This window comes from Misgurnus anguillicaudatus, chromosome 14, assembly GCF_027580225.2.
Source record: "Misgurnus anguillicaudatus chromosome 14, ASM2758022v2, whole genome shotgun sequence".
Lineage (NCBI taxonomy): Eukaryota > Metazoa > Chordata > Actinopteri > Cypriniformes > Cobitidae > Misgurnus > Misgurnus anguillicaudatus.
Genome location: NC_073350.2, coordinates 16,845,962 through 16,864,191, shown reverse-complemented (window position 1 = coordinate 16,864,191; position 18,230 = coordinate 16,845,962). Strand labels below are relative to the sequence as shown.

Below are 18,230 nucleotides of genomic sequence, written 5' to 3'. Positions count from 1 at the left end.
GGGACCAAACCACGTCTTTCTCCCTCTCTCTCTCGATTTCTTTCTCTTTGCTCCAGAGGAGCGGCAGAACCACAGGCAATGGATTAGCGGGAAGGAAAAATAGCCTCTAGATTTGATAAGATTGTGCCAATGAAGAGAGCAAATATACGGAGATATCAAAGGGGGGAAATAGAAGCATATTAACTTTCTTATCGACTCTACTGGGTTTGCTGTCATCGAGCGTACATGCTGCCAGAGTTTTGATGAAGATATTTAAATATGATTTTCATACCTGTGCGACTACACCAAAGATTTTGAGCCCAAGTTGTTTAAATGGCACATGATGGAGGATCTGTCCATGTTTTAAAAGGAGATCCTCTGATAAGATGATCCTTCATTTTTAAAAGCGACATGAAGAGGAGCCATCCTGTACTTGTGCCCCGACTCTTGCGTTAATATTTAATGCACAGAAAGCATTACACAGGATATCCATCTGGCTACACACCCACAGAAATGCCATTATTTTACCACTCTAATGGGTAAAAACAAACAATTGCCCTCCGCTCCTCATTTCAAATTAATGACTGCTGTCAACCGCCCCTCTTCATTTGAAAATGTTCGTTTTTAACCCTTGACCTCTGGTTTTATGAAGAAATCCAGATGAAGTTTGGGAGGGCGGGTACCGTTCAAGAATACGAGTGCTAAGCGCGAAGCCTGCTTTTTGCAGATAAAGAAGAACAATAAGCTAATAGGCCACGCTCAGACAAACGCTTTCACTCTTTTAACACAATCTGTTAGGCGTTAACAAAAGACAGATGCACTTCTGCAGATTGATTAGCGCTGGTCAACCCTGGGTAGCCACTTCTTTCTCTGGTAGCACTGCTGCCAATGTGCGGTCGGATGATAATGCCAGCGCTGCCCGACCACACCAGGCAGCCTGGCACTGATAGCAAGGCATCAACGTCTCTTTTGGGCATCATATTAATGGAGATTTGCTTCCTATTTTGAAACGTACTCTGAAAAATGCTGCTTTTGTCTCCTATTGTTATTGTGATCATTGTTCCAAGGCTATAAAACGCATCACAGAGGATGTTGGGGGGAAACAAATGGCTGACCGGCAATAATGTAATGGATCTGGTGGGCGCAGTCTACAAGCTATTTGCGTAAAGCCGACGGCGGTGCCAAAGCACACAGTCATCCGTCTCGGGTCGCAGAGACCGTTCCATAAACAGTTCGAAGATACTCCAAATCGAATGGAGATGAAAAGCCAGGGCAAAAAGTAGGCTGATGTCTTTATTAAAAAAGAAAACCAAATGTGGACAGTGTGCTACATAGACTGATGACACAGACAAGTGAAACAAACAGTGAAGTGTCCCAGTTTTGTCCCAATGCACTAAATATTAGCTTGGAGTGGTGCTTGTCAGATTTAATTAGACGAATGAATGTATGTGCATACATACATATATTTATATGTACATACATACAAAAACATAAATAAAACCCCCAGTTTGATCATGTATAATTGAAAACAATTAAAATTCTTGAAGCTGACCTTGTTGTTTAGTTAGCAGATCATGGAGGACTATGATATTACTACTGTATGTCTGTATGTGCAGTATGTCTTTGCTCTGGAGCCTTCTTGTTGCTGCTGTATTGTGTTGCTTAATTTCATTGTGCAAATATATTAGATTGTAATTGATATAATTGATTCAGTTGGGTATTCATTAGCTCAATCAGCAGTGAATTGATTTAATTTGAGCTTGCGTTTAACAATGAACACATGAATTGGATCTTTGCAGCTATACACCCCTAATTGAAGCAAAATGGGTTTTGATATTTCAGTTGACAGCTGATGCAAGGACACTAGTATGTAGTTTTTCAGACAATGTTTATAAGCCTGAATAGAATAGGGTAGGGTAGAGACTATATTAGACTAGACTAGACTAGGGTAGGGGTAGGATTGGTGTGGGTGATGGAGTCGACTATACTAAGGTAGGGTAGAGTAGGGTAGGGTGGACTAGGCTAGACTAGACTAGAATAGGTTAGGGTAGCGTACTGTCGACTAGACTAGGTTTGGGTAGGGTTGACTAGACTAGGGTATGGTAGGGTAGGGTCAACCAGACTATGGTTGGGTGGGGTAGGGTCGGGTAGTATTGACTAGACTAGGGTAGGGTAAATTAGACTAGGGTAGGGAAAAGTAGGCTAGACTAGATTAGGGTAGACTAGACTAGGGTAGCGTACGGTAGGGTGGGATGGGGTTAATTATACTAGGGTAGGGGAGACAAGGGTAAGGTCAATTAGACTAGGGTAGGCTAGACTAGATTAGGGTATGGTACACTAGACTAGACTAGACTAGACTAGGCTAGCATATGGCAGGGTGGGATGGGGTTGATTATATTAGGGTACATGAGGGTAAGGTAGGGTGGGGCCCACTAGACTAAAATAGACAAGACTAGGGTAGGGTAGGGTCGATTAGACTAGACTAGACTAGGGTAGACTAGACTAAGGTAGGGTATTGTATGGTCGATTAGGGTAGCGTACGTTAGGGTGGGATGGTGTGGGATGGGGTTGACTATAATAGGATAGGGGAGACTAGGGTAAGGTAGAGTGGGTTGAGTCCACTAGCCTAAAATAGACTAGACTAGGGTAGGGTAGGGTCGAATAGACTAGGGCGGGGAAGGCTCAACTAGACTAGACTAGACTAGGGTAGGGAAGGGTCGACTAGACTAGGGTAGCGTACGGTAGGGTGGGATGCTGTGGGATGGGGTTTACTATACTAGGGTATGGGAGACTAGGGTAAGGTAGGGTAGGTAGGGGTGGGGTCCACTAAAACCAAGGTAAGATAGGGTAGGTTAGACCAGAACAGAACATTCCTAGCAGACCAAGGTGCATGGACAGTGACAAACAATGACTATTACAACTGACAATTAACATTAAGTCAGTAAGCAAGTCATTAAGTCAGTAAGCAAGTCTTTTGTTTCCGCAGCTGTCAATCAAGCAAGCAAAAGTGACTTTGTAAATCAATATATTGTTTTATGTGAATGAGTAGGCCGAATGATGTTCACATCATTTTGAAGAAAAAACTCTAGACTACTACATCCTGTGTTGAAAAGTGATGGGAAACATGTTTAGAATGAGTTTTGTGGACTTATATCAGTTACTTACAAATTTAGCTTTTTCAAAATCCACTCATAAACATGAAAATAAATGTTGCTCATATAATATTATAGCCCAGTTTGTGCTGAAGACAGTGTTATGAGACTTTTGCTATTATTATGTTTTTAAGCAACTGAAAAAAGCACAAATGTCAGTGCAGGTTAAAACTTCTCCAGGGCCCTAAAAACCCCTTAGACCCCAGAGGGTTAAAGATACAAGTGGGAAGGTGTGATGAATGTTAAAGGTTGAATGTAAAAGTGAATAGAATAGAATAGAATAGAATAGAATAGAATAGAATAGAATAGAATAGAATAGAATAGAATAGACATAAATTGTGTTGTAAAATCTAAATCAAAAACTAATTTCATTATGCTGTGCTACTTCTACTCGAACTCACCATTAATACAGTACAACACACTGAATATGAGCATCAGAATCCGCTAGCCTTGAGGTGCGCACTGCACAGTCTAACATCCCCACAGTAAAAGGAGTTTATTTCCAAAAAATACCAAAATAAGATCTCGCACCTCTGACAGTTTCCATTGCGCTTGTTCTTTTTCTTTCTAAATCTCACTGCCAGTTTGAGTGAAGTGCACCATATTTTTATAAAGCAGCATTTACTCATGTACGAGAAAGCATAAATCATGTCCCATGTATCATTAATATACATAGATGTCAATAGGAAACGCATGACTGGAAGAAATATGACTGTGCACCATAAAGGCCGAATTTAAAAAATGCTGTGCCGTCGAGACCACGCAAGGCTCCTTGCTGTCGTGTCCTGGATCTGTGCTGCCCCCTTGTGTCAATGTGTGTGGACTGTTTATAGATCATGAGGCGCACAGCATTTTCAAGACTGTGTGGATTATGTGCTGAATGCTACACACACATGCATGATTGTTTTTATGTTATGGTGAAAAAAAATATTTATTTATTCATGCTAAGGTAATTAATGTGGCCCACACAGACCAACATTTTAAAAGATTTTTCATAGACTTATATTGGTTTTATTTAAAATAGTAATTTTAATAAGTGTTCCTATTGCTCAGTTGGCAGAGCATTGCGTTAGCAGCCTATAGCTTGTGGGTTTGATCCATAGGGGGAACGCACGTTGATAAATAAATGTATACATTGAATGCACTATAAGTCACATTGGATTAAAGCATCTTCCAAATGCATGAATGTAAATATATAATAATATAAAATAGTATTATATTGTTTTATTTAGAAATACTCCAAATCAAACTATATTTTTATCTTATAGCATGATTTGTTTCAATTGTTTTTCCCAAATTCACACAATTTTTCCATGGAATAGCTAAGTAAACCTATACACCCATATATACACATACAGCAGTGTGTTTTGTGTGAGATAGATGTCTCAGTTTGAGCAGAGCTCTGAATGGAAAGGTTTGGGTCGAGTATTACTCCCTTAGGCTGAGCAATGTTCCAGATCTGTGCCTCTACACATCATGTTTTTCCCTCTGTGTCATGCTAAGGTTGAGGAGAGATGATGAAACAGATGTGCACATGCTGCAGTCATGTTAGTGCCTGCTAGTCCCACTGTCAACAGCTGGACAATTCTCTCTCTCTCTCTCTCTCTCTCTCTCTCTCTCTTTCTCTCTCTCTCTCTCCACCCTCGCTAACAGAGCCTTCCCTCATCACCCTTTTTTGTTCGAATTTCATCAGAATGAGCAGTTTCAGGGTTAGGTATTAGAAACTAGCACTGGGAGCCTTCAATCTGTAAGGAACACCAGAGTCATACTTCTTCCCCTACTTTTATTTTGGATCTATTTATATTGCAGGTGACAATGAAACACTATGTACTGTGTGTGATAGCTCAGGATGTATAGATGTGGATGCTGTCGCCAGAATAAAAATCTGACAGCTCGACCAGGTGGGCATGTACCTGTTGGAGGAAACATTGTCTGGCTGTCTGTCGGCCTCTAGCTTTTGCCATTTCAGTCACACTCTGTTGTTTCCCTTTCCTCTGTCCATCTTTGACTGTTTGTCTGTCACTTTGCAGGATTATCTTTTGTATATTTCTCTTTATCTAAGAACTAAGAAAGATGGACTTCACTGTTGGTCTCTCCTACCCACCTGCTCTCTATCTCTCATCTGTTTCTTGCTGTCTCTCTCTCTCTCTCCCTTCAATCATACCAAAGTTTGTAGCTGGTAAATCTGGTAAGAGCATTTGCGGTCAAATCTGGCAGCATGTCTCTGATCTCCTCTGTAAGCATGTAAACATCATTAACACAGAATGGAGCCAGCAGTCAGTGTCACAGATTAGCATAGATTATGAGTAAACACGCCAAATTAATCTGATCTGTCGCCTTGCTAATTTGACTGAAATAAAATGACACCAATTTAGATTCTTACCTTTTAAGAGTACAATATTCATGAGCTGCTAACAATGAGCCTTACAGTATAAACGTGTGCCGTTGTGTGTTTGCACATCACATTATCCCTTTTGATCTTTACTACACATTTATGGAAATGATTGTTGCTTGAAGTATAATCTGTTTAGTGTCTTTTGAGACACAGTGGTTGTTATATAGCATTGTTAGCACAACTGTCTAGCCTCTCATTTTAAACCTAAATGAATAGCACATTCACAAGCATCTCAGATCTATTATTCAGTCCTATGAAGGTTTGTTGCACACAGGTGATAATATCCTGTTTGATACTGTAGGAGGTTTAGGATCAGCTTTTTAAAAGTATCAGGAAAGTCAAAAATGTTAATTTCAAGGACTGGAAAAGTCATGGGATTAAAGGTAATGGAAATTTCAAATATATCTCATCATCTAACAATTCCACTGTAATGTGATTTTGTTATTCTAGTGCTTACAAATGATTGAAAAGTCCAATTATTCATTCATCTACGTATCTGTTTGTTTGTTTGCCTGACTGTTTATCTGTCTATTCATATGTTTGCCTGCCTGTCTGTCTACCTGTCTGTTTGTCTATCCATCTGTCTATCTGATTTTTTGTAATATGACTTTTAAAAATCATTTTCTTGTAGTCACAAATGATTGGAGAGTCATACATTCATCTCTCTGCCTGTCTGTCTGTTTGCCTGCCTGCCTGCTTGTCTGTCAATCTGTCTGTCTGTCTGTCTGTTTGCCTGTGTGTCTATTCATCTGTCTGTTTGTTTGCCTGTCTATCTGTTTTTTCATCTGTCTGTCTGCCTGCCTGTCTGTCTATCCATCTGTCTGTCTGTCTGTCTGTCTGTTTGTCTGTGTGTCTATTCATCTGCCTGTCTGTTTGCCTGTCTATCTGTCTTTTCATCTGTCTGTCTGCTTGCCTGTCTGTCTATCCATCTGTCTGTCTATTCGTCTGTTTGTCTGTGTGTCTATTCATCTGTCTGTTTGTTTGCCTGTCTATCTGTCTTTTCATCTGTCTGTCTGCCTGCCTGTCTGTCTATTCATCTGTCTGTCTGTCTGTTTGCCTGTCCGTCTGTCTGTCTGTCTGTCTGTCTGTCTGTCTGTCTGTCTGTTTGTTTGCCTGTCTATCTGTCTTTTCATCTGTCTGTCTGTTTGCCTGTCTGTCTATTCATCTGTCTGTCTGTTTGCCTGTCTGTCTATTCATCTGTCTGTCTGTCTGTCTGTTTGCCTGTGTGTCTATTCATCTGTCTGTTTGTTTGCCTGTCTATTTGTCTTTTCATCTGTCTGTCTGTTTGCCTGTGTGTCTATTCGTCTGTCTGTCTGTTTGCCTGTGTGTCTATTCATCTGTCTGTTGGTTTGCCTACCTGTCTGTGTGTCTATTCATCTGTCTGTCTGTTTGCCTGTCTATCTGTCTTTTAATCTGTCTGTCTGTTTGCCCGTCTATCTGTCTATCTGTCTATTCATCTGTCTGTCTGTTTGCGTGTCTGCCTTGCCTGTCTGTCTATTCATCTGTCTGTCTGCATGTAAGTCTGCCAGTCTGTCTGTCTACCTGCCTGTCTTTCTATCTGCTTACCTGTCTTTCTGTCTGGCTGCCTAAAAGTCTGTCTGTCTACCTTTGTGTTGCCTGTCTGTCTGTCTGTCTACCTGTCTGTCTGTCTGCCTGTCTACCTACCTACCTTTGTGTTTGTTTGCCTTTATGTCTGTCTGTCTGTCTGTCTGCCTGTCTGTCTATTCATCTGTCTGTCTTTTTATCTGTCTGCCTGTCTGTCTGTCTGCCTGTCTGTCTGTCTGCCTTTCTGTCTGTCTGTCTGTCTGTCTGTCTGTCTTTCTATTCCCTGGAGTTTTCATGTTCATCTTATTAACCAGTGCACTTTTCACAAAAAATAAAGCATTGTTTTTACAGTTTTTTTTCTTTCCTATTTACAGGTAGAGGCCATCTTGGTAAATATTTTTGGAGGGATCGTCAACTGCGCTATTATTGCTAACGGCATCACCAAGGCCTGCAGAGAACTGGAGCTCAAGGTTCCTCTGGTGGTCAGGCTTGAGGGTGAGTGTTACATCACATTTTCAAGGTTTTATCAGTTTGCAACTTCAGCCATCCTAACTTAAAAAACTGCTCTTCTCAAAACCTTAAAACTGGATTTTGTGAAGCGATGAGCACGTTGGGTTTGGTTAGCAAGCACGTCACGCTGCAGCAGTTGTTAGTGGCAGTGAGAGGAGCAGAGGGTCCTGGCGTTGATTGCAGGACCTCTCACCTGTGTATGCTAATGCTACTCGCTCGTGTGACACCGGGCCTCGGCCTACTCCCATCTGGCCATTAGGATAATTGGCAGAAAACAGCTGAGTCGTTTTGCCCAGGTGAGAGACATATCCTCCACTCCATTAGTTTTCTGCCCCTTATTTGTCCTGTCCTTCTCATGACTGCTTAAATATAGTATAGTGTGTTTATATATACATATATAATAAATATAAATATAGTACGTGAAGAAGCGGCATGATAAATTTGGATTAAATAGATATTTCCACAGAAGTATGTAGGATGATTTTGCGTAGAAAACAGTAAATCACAAACTTTCACATGGACTGTTTATTATCAGGGTTCAGCATTATGGATTGTCAGATGGCCCTGGGCCAATTTGATTTAAGTTTGGTCACTCATTGATCTGTTGTTTCCACAGTACGTCTTTCATTTGTTGATCACCGATGTGAACTTCTTTTGTAAGTTGAAAATTGCTTTTGGCCAATAGAGACTATTCAACCATCAGAATAATTTGTATTGTTGAGCTAAGATTGCGGTATTTTTCCAGATGAAGAATTCCTTACATAGTGCAAAAGTAATTACTGATACTGAAAATTCACTTTTTCCATCCAAATGAAAACGTCTTAAAGGAACAGAGGTTCAGATTAGCTTGCCCTCTCTGGATAAAAGTGAATTAGCCACAGTGGTCTAAGAGCTCTCAGTAATAGGTGAGAGCCAGCGCGCTGCTTATAGATCGATCGTCTTCTCTTTCTCTCTGTCTGTGGCTGATCATGTCTGACAGATCGCTATAAGATGGTTCCCAGCTTAGAGTTTACTTATATTAGCGGCCTATTGATTCCAGCCCCTCCCTTACCGAAAACCCTTCGCGATTCTCACCTTTCCAGCAAAGACTTTAGCCTTGTGTACAGATGACTTGTGTACATGTGCTTCTACATACAATACAGGACTCCATGTTTTTGATGATCAGGCCCTCTACTGCAGGGGTTTTAAAAATTTGGGTGATGTGACATACCGAGTGGCAAGGCCAGAAATTTGAAACCTTAGTGAAATAGGGTGGACCTCAACGCTTACTCTTTATTTACATAAGTTTACAATATAGTAGTGGTTAAATGGGTTACATACATTATGTTTTTTTGAGTCATGGATTGAATAATTTTCGGATCAGCAAAAAAGGGAAATCATGAAATTATATGAAAATAGAAAACAGTAGTATTTAGGAACAGAAATAGAATCAAATGAATAATAATAGTCTTCTTTATTTTGTAAATTAAATATATTTAATGCTCCAGAAGTGATTTTTCCCTCTTGTCTTCTGTTGTTTGATTATCATAGAGGACACAAACATAAGCAGATTTCTCGAGTGTACTGCTACTTTAAAGGTATTCTGATGATATGTTGACGTAAGGCCGTCGTACGTGCTAGTCCCTGGGTTCCCTTTCTGCACATGCGCACTTTCAGGTGTATATGTGTGGTAAGCTATGGTTTTAGCCATTCATTGAAGCTCGCGTTCTCACCGTGTTTTTTCAAAGTGTCTGAGGTTCGCAAGAGAAAAAGTGTCTACGAATTGTATGACAAGAAGAGAAAGGCCTCTAAATAAAGAAACAAGACCAGAGTGTTCTTGGGAGAATATTTCATACGCTGGCGTGCACTAAAAGCAAAGGTTAGGCTTCCGACTAATGCCTCAGTCACGAAGAAGAACTGGGCTCGTGCATGCTCTCTCTCGTGCACACGTTTAATAGGCGTTCCTTCTTGGGAGGAGGTAGAGTGTTGCGCTATTGCATTTTTTTTTAAAGTGGAGTGGGTGGTTCTTTTCTAAAATTCGGGAAAATCTTCCGCTATACCTTTAATAAGCACTGATCCATATATTGACACACATCTGATTTCTTTCTGAACTGTTTGCGTTTACTTTAAGACATAACTCACTTTTTATGAGAATACTTGCCAGGACTGTGATATTTCGAGATAATTTCAGGTGTATGTGTCCTGTCAAGCAGAGAGATTTTGTGTTTGCATGCTTTTCGAAACACGAGTCTACTTGCGTGCGCTTATGAATGTGTTCAATTGAGTATATGTGTGCGCCTGAACGCACAGAAAACAGCTAACTTTAACATTCTCTAGTGCTCAAATTATTTAAAATGGCTTGAATGTTAACATTTGCCAAGGTTTAGAAAACAATGCAAATGATAAACTTTCTGTATAAATAATAGTTATTTATTTCTGAATTATGTATATTTGATCGATTATTATTAAAACAATTATTATAATTTAAGCAATTTTTTTTGCTTTCATTTTGGGTCTTTTATAACTTGGTGGGCCAGCCGTCAATCTGAGTGGGCCAATACCACCCTGGCCCTTATGTAGCCTCGTCACTGTCATATACCATAAATTATTTTGATATTTCAAGTAAACTAAAGGAAAATAAAACTACTTAATTATGAAAGTGGTAAAATATGTATATGCTGTGTAAGACAGCTTAACAACCGTTTGCTTTGAATTAAATGATATATCTGCAGTAGGCAAACTAGCTAAGCTGTTTGGAATATATATGTATATTTCTGCATGAAATAACTTCATAAAATTAGGTGATATGATCATGGAAATATAAAAGGTATAGAAAAAAGTCATGCAAGAAAAGTATTAAACAAGAAACATATACTTTATAATCCATGTCATATGTATTTGTGTAAAAGTTTTAGCATTTATTTCATTATCTTTTAATGTACTATGAGTCTGAGATTTTCCAAAACTTTTTGACTTGGTTTAAAATTAGTTTTTTTTTTTTTTGCAATTACAGATACATACACGCATGTTCACAAATTTGACATAAAATGAGACAGAGAAAGATAATGACAATACATACAATATTGGTACAGATATAAGTCTTTAATTTCATCAGTTGTAATAGTGATTATTATTAATCCAATTTCTGTATTATTTAAATATATAACTACATCAAGTATTAAAATATTAATGTACATCAACTTTACAATTTCTGATAGAAATCATAGTATAAACTTTTAATATACAGTATATTTTTATGTATGATCTTTTCTGTAATATGTTATAAGGAAGCAAGTGAAAAGCGAGAGGAAAAGAAAAAGATTACAGATGATAGCTTGTTTTTAAAGTTAGTGGGACATTGTGTATAATGGTAAAAATGAGTTTTTAGACAAATACGCATTGTGCCTGCCTGTATATAATATATGTTTGAAATTATATCTTGTCAGTTCTGTAATGATGATTTATGTGTTTAAACATGAGTTATTTGTGTATAATCTTAGTTCAGAGGTTTATCTTGATTCATTCCTCATACGTTTTGTCTTAAGTTGGTCTATAGCAGCACCTAGTGGTGGTGGATGAGTACAGACTTTTGTGTAAATGTGGGACAACACAGTGTATTTGTGTGTGAGAGAGATATAATAAAATGACATACAGTAAATAATCACATCACTTGCATCTATCATGGATTTACACTTTTCATTTTTTATGCATTTGGCAGATGTTTTTTAATCCAAAATGACTTGCAGTGCATTACAAGCTATATATTTAATCTGTACATGTGCTCCCTAGGATTGAACCCATGACCTTTTGCGATGCTTTACCAGCAGAGCTGCAGGAAATACACTTAGTTTTTGTATATCGGCATGATTTACAATACACAGTCCTTAGAACTATAGATGTTACTGCATAGGACAATGCAGTCCTGTATGAATATGTGTTGTAAATGTAACGAGAGTTGTTTTATCAGTGCAGACCAAAATAGAAGATACTAAGTGTTTTTTAAGGCTGTCAGTTATGTTCGTGCCCTCTGAATCTTTACACAACGCAATGTTGTTAAACAGCGACGGTCGGTGGATACTCTATACTCCCAGCACACACCTGCACTCGCCCCATCCTCTGCTAATAAAATTATATAATTGATTGTTTTGTGCTGCCAAATGTGGAAGATGTGAATAGAGTTATTGTGCGAGCAGACAAAAGTGCTGAAATATCAGTAGTTAAGTGGTACTGGTAATTGAATTCCTCATGAAACTGCTATTGATTGAGGAAGAGTATTATCATAATTACACTATAGAAAAACAACACGCACTCATACACAGATATATGTAGGAACATTGAAACGGTAGGAAATACACACTGCTTTTTGATACTGCATATGAAGAGTTTGGTTTCAAAACGCAATAAATCCATTTTGACTCATTTTGGTAAAAACGTGTTTTCTGACGAGATGAAAACCACTATTTTCTTTTACAATCTTTCACATAACATCTTTAGGTTATAAAAAAAAAATTCAAATCCATCATTTGATTTTCAAAGATTAATTATAAAAACATTCTTTTTTTTCCAAAATGCTATAAATCTATTGAATCAATATATAAATGTGCATTCATCTTTGCCATGTTATATTAATTTAGTTGACTCGTGGTTTACACTGATTAAAAAATAAACATTAATGCCATTAATGAAAACACTTACTTTGTCATATTAAGATCACTGTCATTGCTGCTGTTATACTTGGGACGTCGTCGCTGAACTTTTTTGAAAGCGATCAGCTCTAAAATGTTTTGGTCCTGCTCAATTTTTGTTGACTTCGAGTAAAATAATGGAAAGTTTTTGATAAGATCCCCTGAGGTCAATGTGTTAGCATGACAGAAGCTTGATGCTGTTGGGAGAACAAGCAACAGCCGGCATTTTTCCGTCTCCCAAGTGCCTCTCATGTAAATTATTCGATTTTGATGGCTTACGTTTCTTCCCCACCCGAGAAAACAACCACAGGTTTATAAATGCCATCAAAGTTTTATTTTGCTTTTGTTTGTTGTTGATCACAAAGTACAAAGTAGATGAGGAAAACTAGGAGTCTGTGTGTATTCAACGCGCTGCCATTGTTGTTTTTGGAATGGTGCGCTATGATTTGTTGAGCGGATTTATTGCATTCTGCAGAGACCGACTGCCGTTTATCGCGTAAAAAGGGAGAAAAGATGACCGTATAACACGGCGGATATTGGATTTTGCGTAAAATTAAGAATTTACTTTTTTAATACCAACCTGATACAATACTGATTTTGGCGGTAGCTTTTTTATGGTGTTTATCACATTTTGAAACCAAACTCTTCGTATATAACTTTTATGTGTTTACTAAAACACATGTGTGTCTCTGTCTGTGAAATCCAGGCTAAAGTTTCAATCTCATTTTGAGATACACTGAAAAAATGATTCATTGAATTAATAAACTTTTCAAGGTAAGTGGTTGCAATCAATTTATTTAAGCTACATTTAAACAAAAGTTTTATATTTTATTTTACTTTACTAATCTTTTTTTAAATGTAGCTTAAAGGCACACCGCAGAACTTTTTGGCCACTAGGGGATGCTAGACATGTATTTTTCACAGGCCACAAGCGCCGCAGCACTGTCGCAAAGGAAAAGAACTGTCCAACCTTAAAACTAAACTAAAAACTAAACCTTTAAAACGCTAAAAGATCAACATTTTAAGACAACAGGGAGAAACGCAGTCATGTTACAACTTTCTGATGAGGAACTCGTCGTGGCAGAAGCCGTTTCTCGGTCTGAAGGTTGCAGCCTCCGGATGTCGTATTTCTAAGCTGCATACGTCATCAAGACTCTCTTATTTCACAATATTAACAATTATAAAGATGACTGTTATACTTAGTTAATCGTAAATTGTTGCAGTATGCTTATGACTTGCGAATGTAATGCTCAGTTTACCTTAATAAACCAGGCTTGATGACGTATGCAGCCTGCATATTTGACCTCCGGAGGCTGCAGCCTTCCAATTGAGAAACGACCAGAAGTATTTCCTTGCCTTTTTCCAAACAAATATTGTTGCATCGTCTCTCTCTCCCTCGCCACCAGGATTTTCCACAATGGCGCTCGTTTTTCCTCTCTATTGTGTGAAAATTGTCGCTCCAAATCCAAGTAAACCGATGTGTTTAGTTCTGCCCCTTTGTAATACGTCACGTGAGTGACAGCGGAACGCAGCAAGTGAGGAAGAGAGAAGAGAGAAACGTTCGAATCTGATTGGTGAATGAATAGGGTTTGGTTTTACGCTGTGTGAATTTGAGCAAGTTTGACTGCTATAGCATCCTGGATTGTAATGTAAATATAGACAGTAAAAGAAAGGTAAATACGTGAACACGTGAATGCAGCACCTGAATACAGGGAACTATATGCAAGATAATCACCGTCATTTATAAAGAAGATCGCATTTATGTATGAATCAAGATTGTGAGTTTATATAAAAAATTGCCTTAAAGGGGAATCGAACCCGGGTCACCCGTGTCATAGGTCCATGACACTAACACGGTGCCACAGAGTCACATAATAAAAGTTGCTCTCTACACTCCTTAAGAGTAGCCTCCAGTAAAATTCACGTTAAAAAAAATTTGTGGAGGAAGTGACGTATGCCGTAAAGCAGTCGAATTTTGTAGTTTTTTTTTGTGCTCTGGTTACTACCAGAAACCCTAAGTTTTAAAATACGAGTAAAAGCGATACAGACCCCGTCATGCTCTGGTAGACATGTCATTCAACCTTTTTAAAGTCGATGTACTATCACAAGAGTCTTGAAAATGTATTATGAAGGTTGAAAAACTACATGGTGTCGCTTTAAATAAATTGATTGCAACCACTTACCTTAAAAAAATGATTAAATTTAATGAATCTTTTTTTTTCAGTGTAGGAGCATCAATGGGTGATTTTAATCATTGATTTTACATTCATTTCAATCTTTGATATGGCCTTGCTTAGTCAATTTAAAAATATCAAGGTTATATTTTAACCGCATGTTCTTTACATTATGTAAGATTGATTTTATGTATAAAAATAAACAAAACAATGACTTTAGCTGGATTTTCACAGACTGGGTTACATCTGCATTTAATGTAAACATAAGTCCATGCTGCTCATGGGTAACATAGATTTGAGACTGGTTTGCAAAATTTAGCGATTCTGTTCAAATGGAAATATAATACAATGCATTAAAAAACTAAATTAAATGTTTGGCAAAATGTATTTTTTTTCATGCACGCACACATGTTTTGGATGGGTTGGGTGCTGAAGCGGTGTGCTGTTCTTTTCTTCTCACCTATGAAATCAGCACCTCTGTTATCAACATCTGCCCTCTCTCACTCATCGTCCAGTCTGTTTCATCATACCTCTCCGTTTTCTTTTTCTCCCTAATCCATCTTAATCCTTTGACCCCTCTGGAGTGTATTTCTGATTCGTTTTATTGTGTTGGCCCCAGGCCCCGGCCTTGTGTCAGGGGGCCGCAGTTCACTGACATTCAGAGTCACTGTAGAGATCAGAAGGCCTGCCCTAACTAAATGATACAGTGTTTGCTCAGTCGGGACCTCGGCAGCTGGCACCGACACATTCCCCGTGCCAGGTAATGGAGCCCTCTTATTGGAACAAATAACCCCATTCCCCATCAGCCAATGGATCACTTCCTGTTCTTTTCAACCAATAAAACAAAGCATTTTCAACACCACTGCCTCCTTAAACCAGCGAGACTACTCTGTCCCCAAACTCGCAACCTTTAGACAGAACAAAAACCTTTATTTTCTCAATAATAGCCTGGCAAGATCTCAGTTGTAGTTTGTGTGTGTAAAAATGTAGTTAAAATCGACATAAAGATTGATATTTAATTTTATTTTGTGTGTACACGCAGGCACCAACGTTCAAGAGGCAAAGCGTATCCTGTCTGAGAGCGGACTGCCCATCACCTCTGCCACTGACCTGGATGATGCAGCCAAGAAAGCTGTCGCAGCCATTGCCAAGTAGTAAATGCGTACGCAAATGCAAAACACACAGCCATGAGAGCTGTGGCCAGCATCACAAAGACTAAAATATAACATCATTTATCACTAACAAACATCATTCACTTACTCTGTGTTGAAGCCACTTACCTCACCTGTCTTCTGAATCATAGCTACATATCAGCCTTTGTAAAATTCATTTATACAGATACAGTACTGTACTTATAATCCCAACATATTTATATTTGATAAAAAAACACCTATGGTTTAAATACGTTGGGAAAAATGACAGGGTCTCGAATACGGGACAGTCTCAGGAATCGTCTTCACAATGTTTAGATGATGCGTGTCTAATTTGATGGCACAGTAAATAATGCATTTACATACATTGCCTTACTTTAAGCCTTTTTACTGATTATTCATTAATTGATTGTAATTACATATTTACCTGTGGGTAAAATGTAAAAATATTACTTTAATTGCATTCCATATTAATGCCGAAGGAAATCTGTATCACCTCGAGTAAACCTTAAGACAGGAGTAAAATTGTCCTGTTAACCTTTTATACGATTGCAACTGTGAAATATGTCTCAAATCTGATATTGAGTTATTCATCTCCATATGGCATCACCGTCGCAATCTATAGTGTTTTTTGTATGGCTATAAGATTTAAACTACAGATATAAACTGCTGGTTTATGGTTTGCCTTCTGCAATATTACTGCCTTAATATCTGTTTGTTATTCAACAGTAAATGCAATACTGATATAAATGCGTCATATGCAGTGTGATGCATTTTCAAGTTTCACTTGAAATCTTTTTAAGAGTTTTTACATTAATATACATGTTGAACATTTATGAGAGTGTGTGGTGCCTATGTCACAAAATGGGTTTTAAAATCTACAAGCCTAAATTCTTTCAATATGGTGTCATTTCTTTATTGTGATGATAAAACAATTTATACATGAAATTACCTCTTTTTCTAATCATATATGTTTTTTCAAGGTCAGTGATTATTTAAAATGAGCCTTAAATGATTAAAATAAACATATTTCAATAAAACATTGCCTGGTTTTTAACCCTCAATGATTAGTAGCCTATTTTTAAATTGATAAGTTGTTTATAACATCTGGAATTTTTGTAGGAAAATTATTTACAGATATGGGTCATTCTACAGAAAAGGTGGAATTCGGGTGATGGAAATCTGCTTAAATGAACTTCTTTCAACATACCCAAAACTTCTTTAATAGCATTAATTAACTTGTCAAATCTATGAATCTGCAAAACGGGGAGCTTAATCTATGTTTAACTTTTTTAATACATTTTAATAAAGAATCCATGACATTGTTTCTTCAATACCCGACAAAATGAGAATATAAGTAAGGGATAATGTAGAGGCAGCCGGTAGTAATCGGGAAATAAGCCCCGACAGTGATCAGGATCTTGTATCACACTGAAGGGGCTTATTTCCCGATAACTACCGGGTGCCTCTACATTATCCCGCTTATTACACGGCTACTTGTCACATAAGAAAAAAACTGGACATGAATATGAATTTAAAACATTTTATTGGCATATTTGTTTTAAATTAACATTTTTATCCTTCCGCGAAACTTTGCACAGATGCATAAAATGATCGTAATACCTTATTAAGATCCTCTGCTTCATACTTGTCTCCATTTTTTCTCTTTTAGCCAGTCTTTGAGAAGTTTTAATGCCCATTCTGTATTTTTTTGCGTGTTGGCTTCGTAGCTGTCATGCTCTATTTTGTCAAGTTCAGTCTCAGTAAGCTGTCTGTGTCTTGTCGTGGTTGTCCAGTGTTTGTCACAAGATGGCGCCAAACAGTAATCTTTATTGATCTTTATTGGCGCGGAGCGATTTTACTCGTACAAGTAGTACCGGCTATGCGTTATTACTTTGGAGCGGTTATTATTTGAAAAGAACGAACCTGCAAATGTCTCAACTGACCAATCAGAATCAAGCATTCCAGAGAGCCGTGTAATAATAAAAGATAATGAATATGATAAAACTTATAAACTTAAACATTTTTCCATCTTGTTTTGTTGTTAATGCTTTTGTGTTGGTCAGTTAACGGAATAGTGCTTAAGAAGTACTCATTAAAGAAGTAACACTAATGACGGTAACACCAATTACAATTTACAGAAAAAAATAGCATTTTAACAAAATGGCTGCCATTAGCCATGTGCTATTTTAATCAGAGATGTAACAATCACATACTTATTCAGTATAATGTATTTTTATGTAAAGATCTTAACACTCCCAGCTATAAAAAGAGCAACACTACTGACATCCAAAAAATCTTATCTCAAAATTCTTAGATATATCATGATATTTTAGACAAATAAGGTAAGACATCTCACAAACCTTTTGCCTTCTTCCACTGACCTCTTGCCCCAAGAAAAACTTCAAAGAGCTGATGCATTGTTTCAAAATAAAAGTGCTTTGGGTAGGGTAACACCAATGACATAAATTTGTGGACAAATATTTATTTGATATTATTCATAGTAAAAGTGTATTTTTACCATCTCAGTGTTGTAGTAAATTCATACAGGGTTAAAGGTAAATGTAAATTAGATTTGTTTTATATAAAACATGGTTTTAAATAATAAGTACACAGTTCAACTTCCATGTATGATCAAAGGGACAGGGCAATTTTCAGGA

The 18,230-nt window shown here is 37.7% G+C and overlaps 1 protein-coding gene across 1 annotated transcript in view; it reads left to right on the top strand.

Annotated features, from left to right (window-relative positions):
• Positions 1–16,336, top strand: part of suclg2 (succinate-CoA ligase GDP-forming subunit beta) — a 139,020-nt gene extending 122,684 nt beyond the window's left edge. The window contains exons 10-11 of the mRNA XM_073875962.1: positions 7,450–7,566; positions 15,462–16,336. Of these exons, the coding sequence (XP_073732063.1) occupies positions 7,450–7,566; positions 15,462–15,574 (230 nt within the window). The 3' untranslated portion in view covers positions 15,575–16,336. The remainder of the gene's footprint in view (positions 1–7,449; positions 7,567–15,461) is intronic.
• Positions 16,337–18,230: the final 1,894 nt, after the last annotated feature.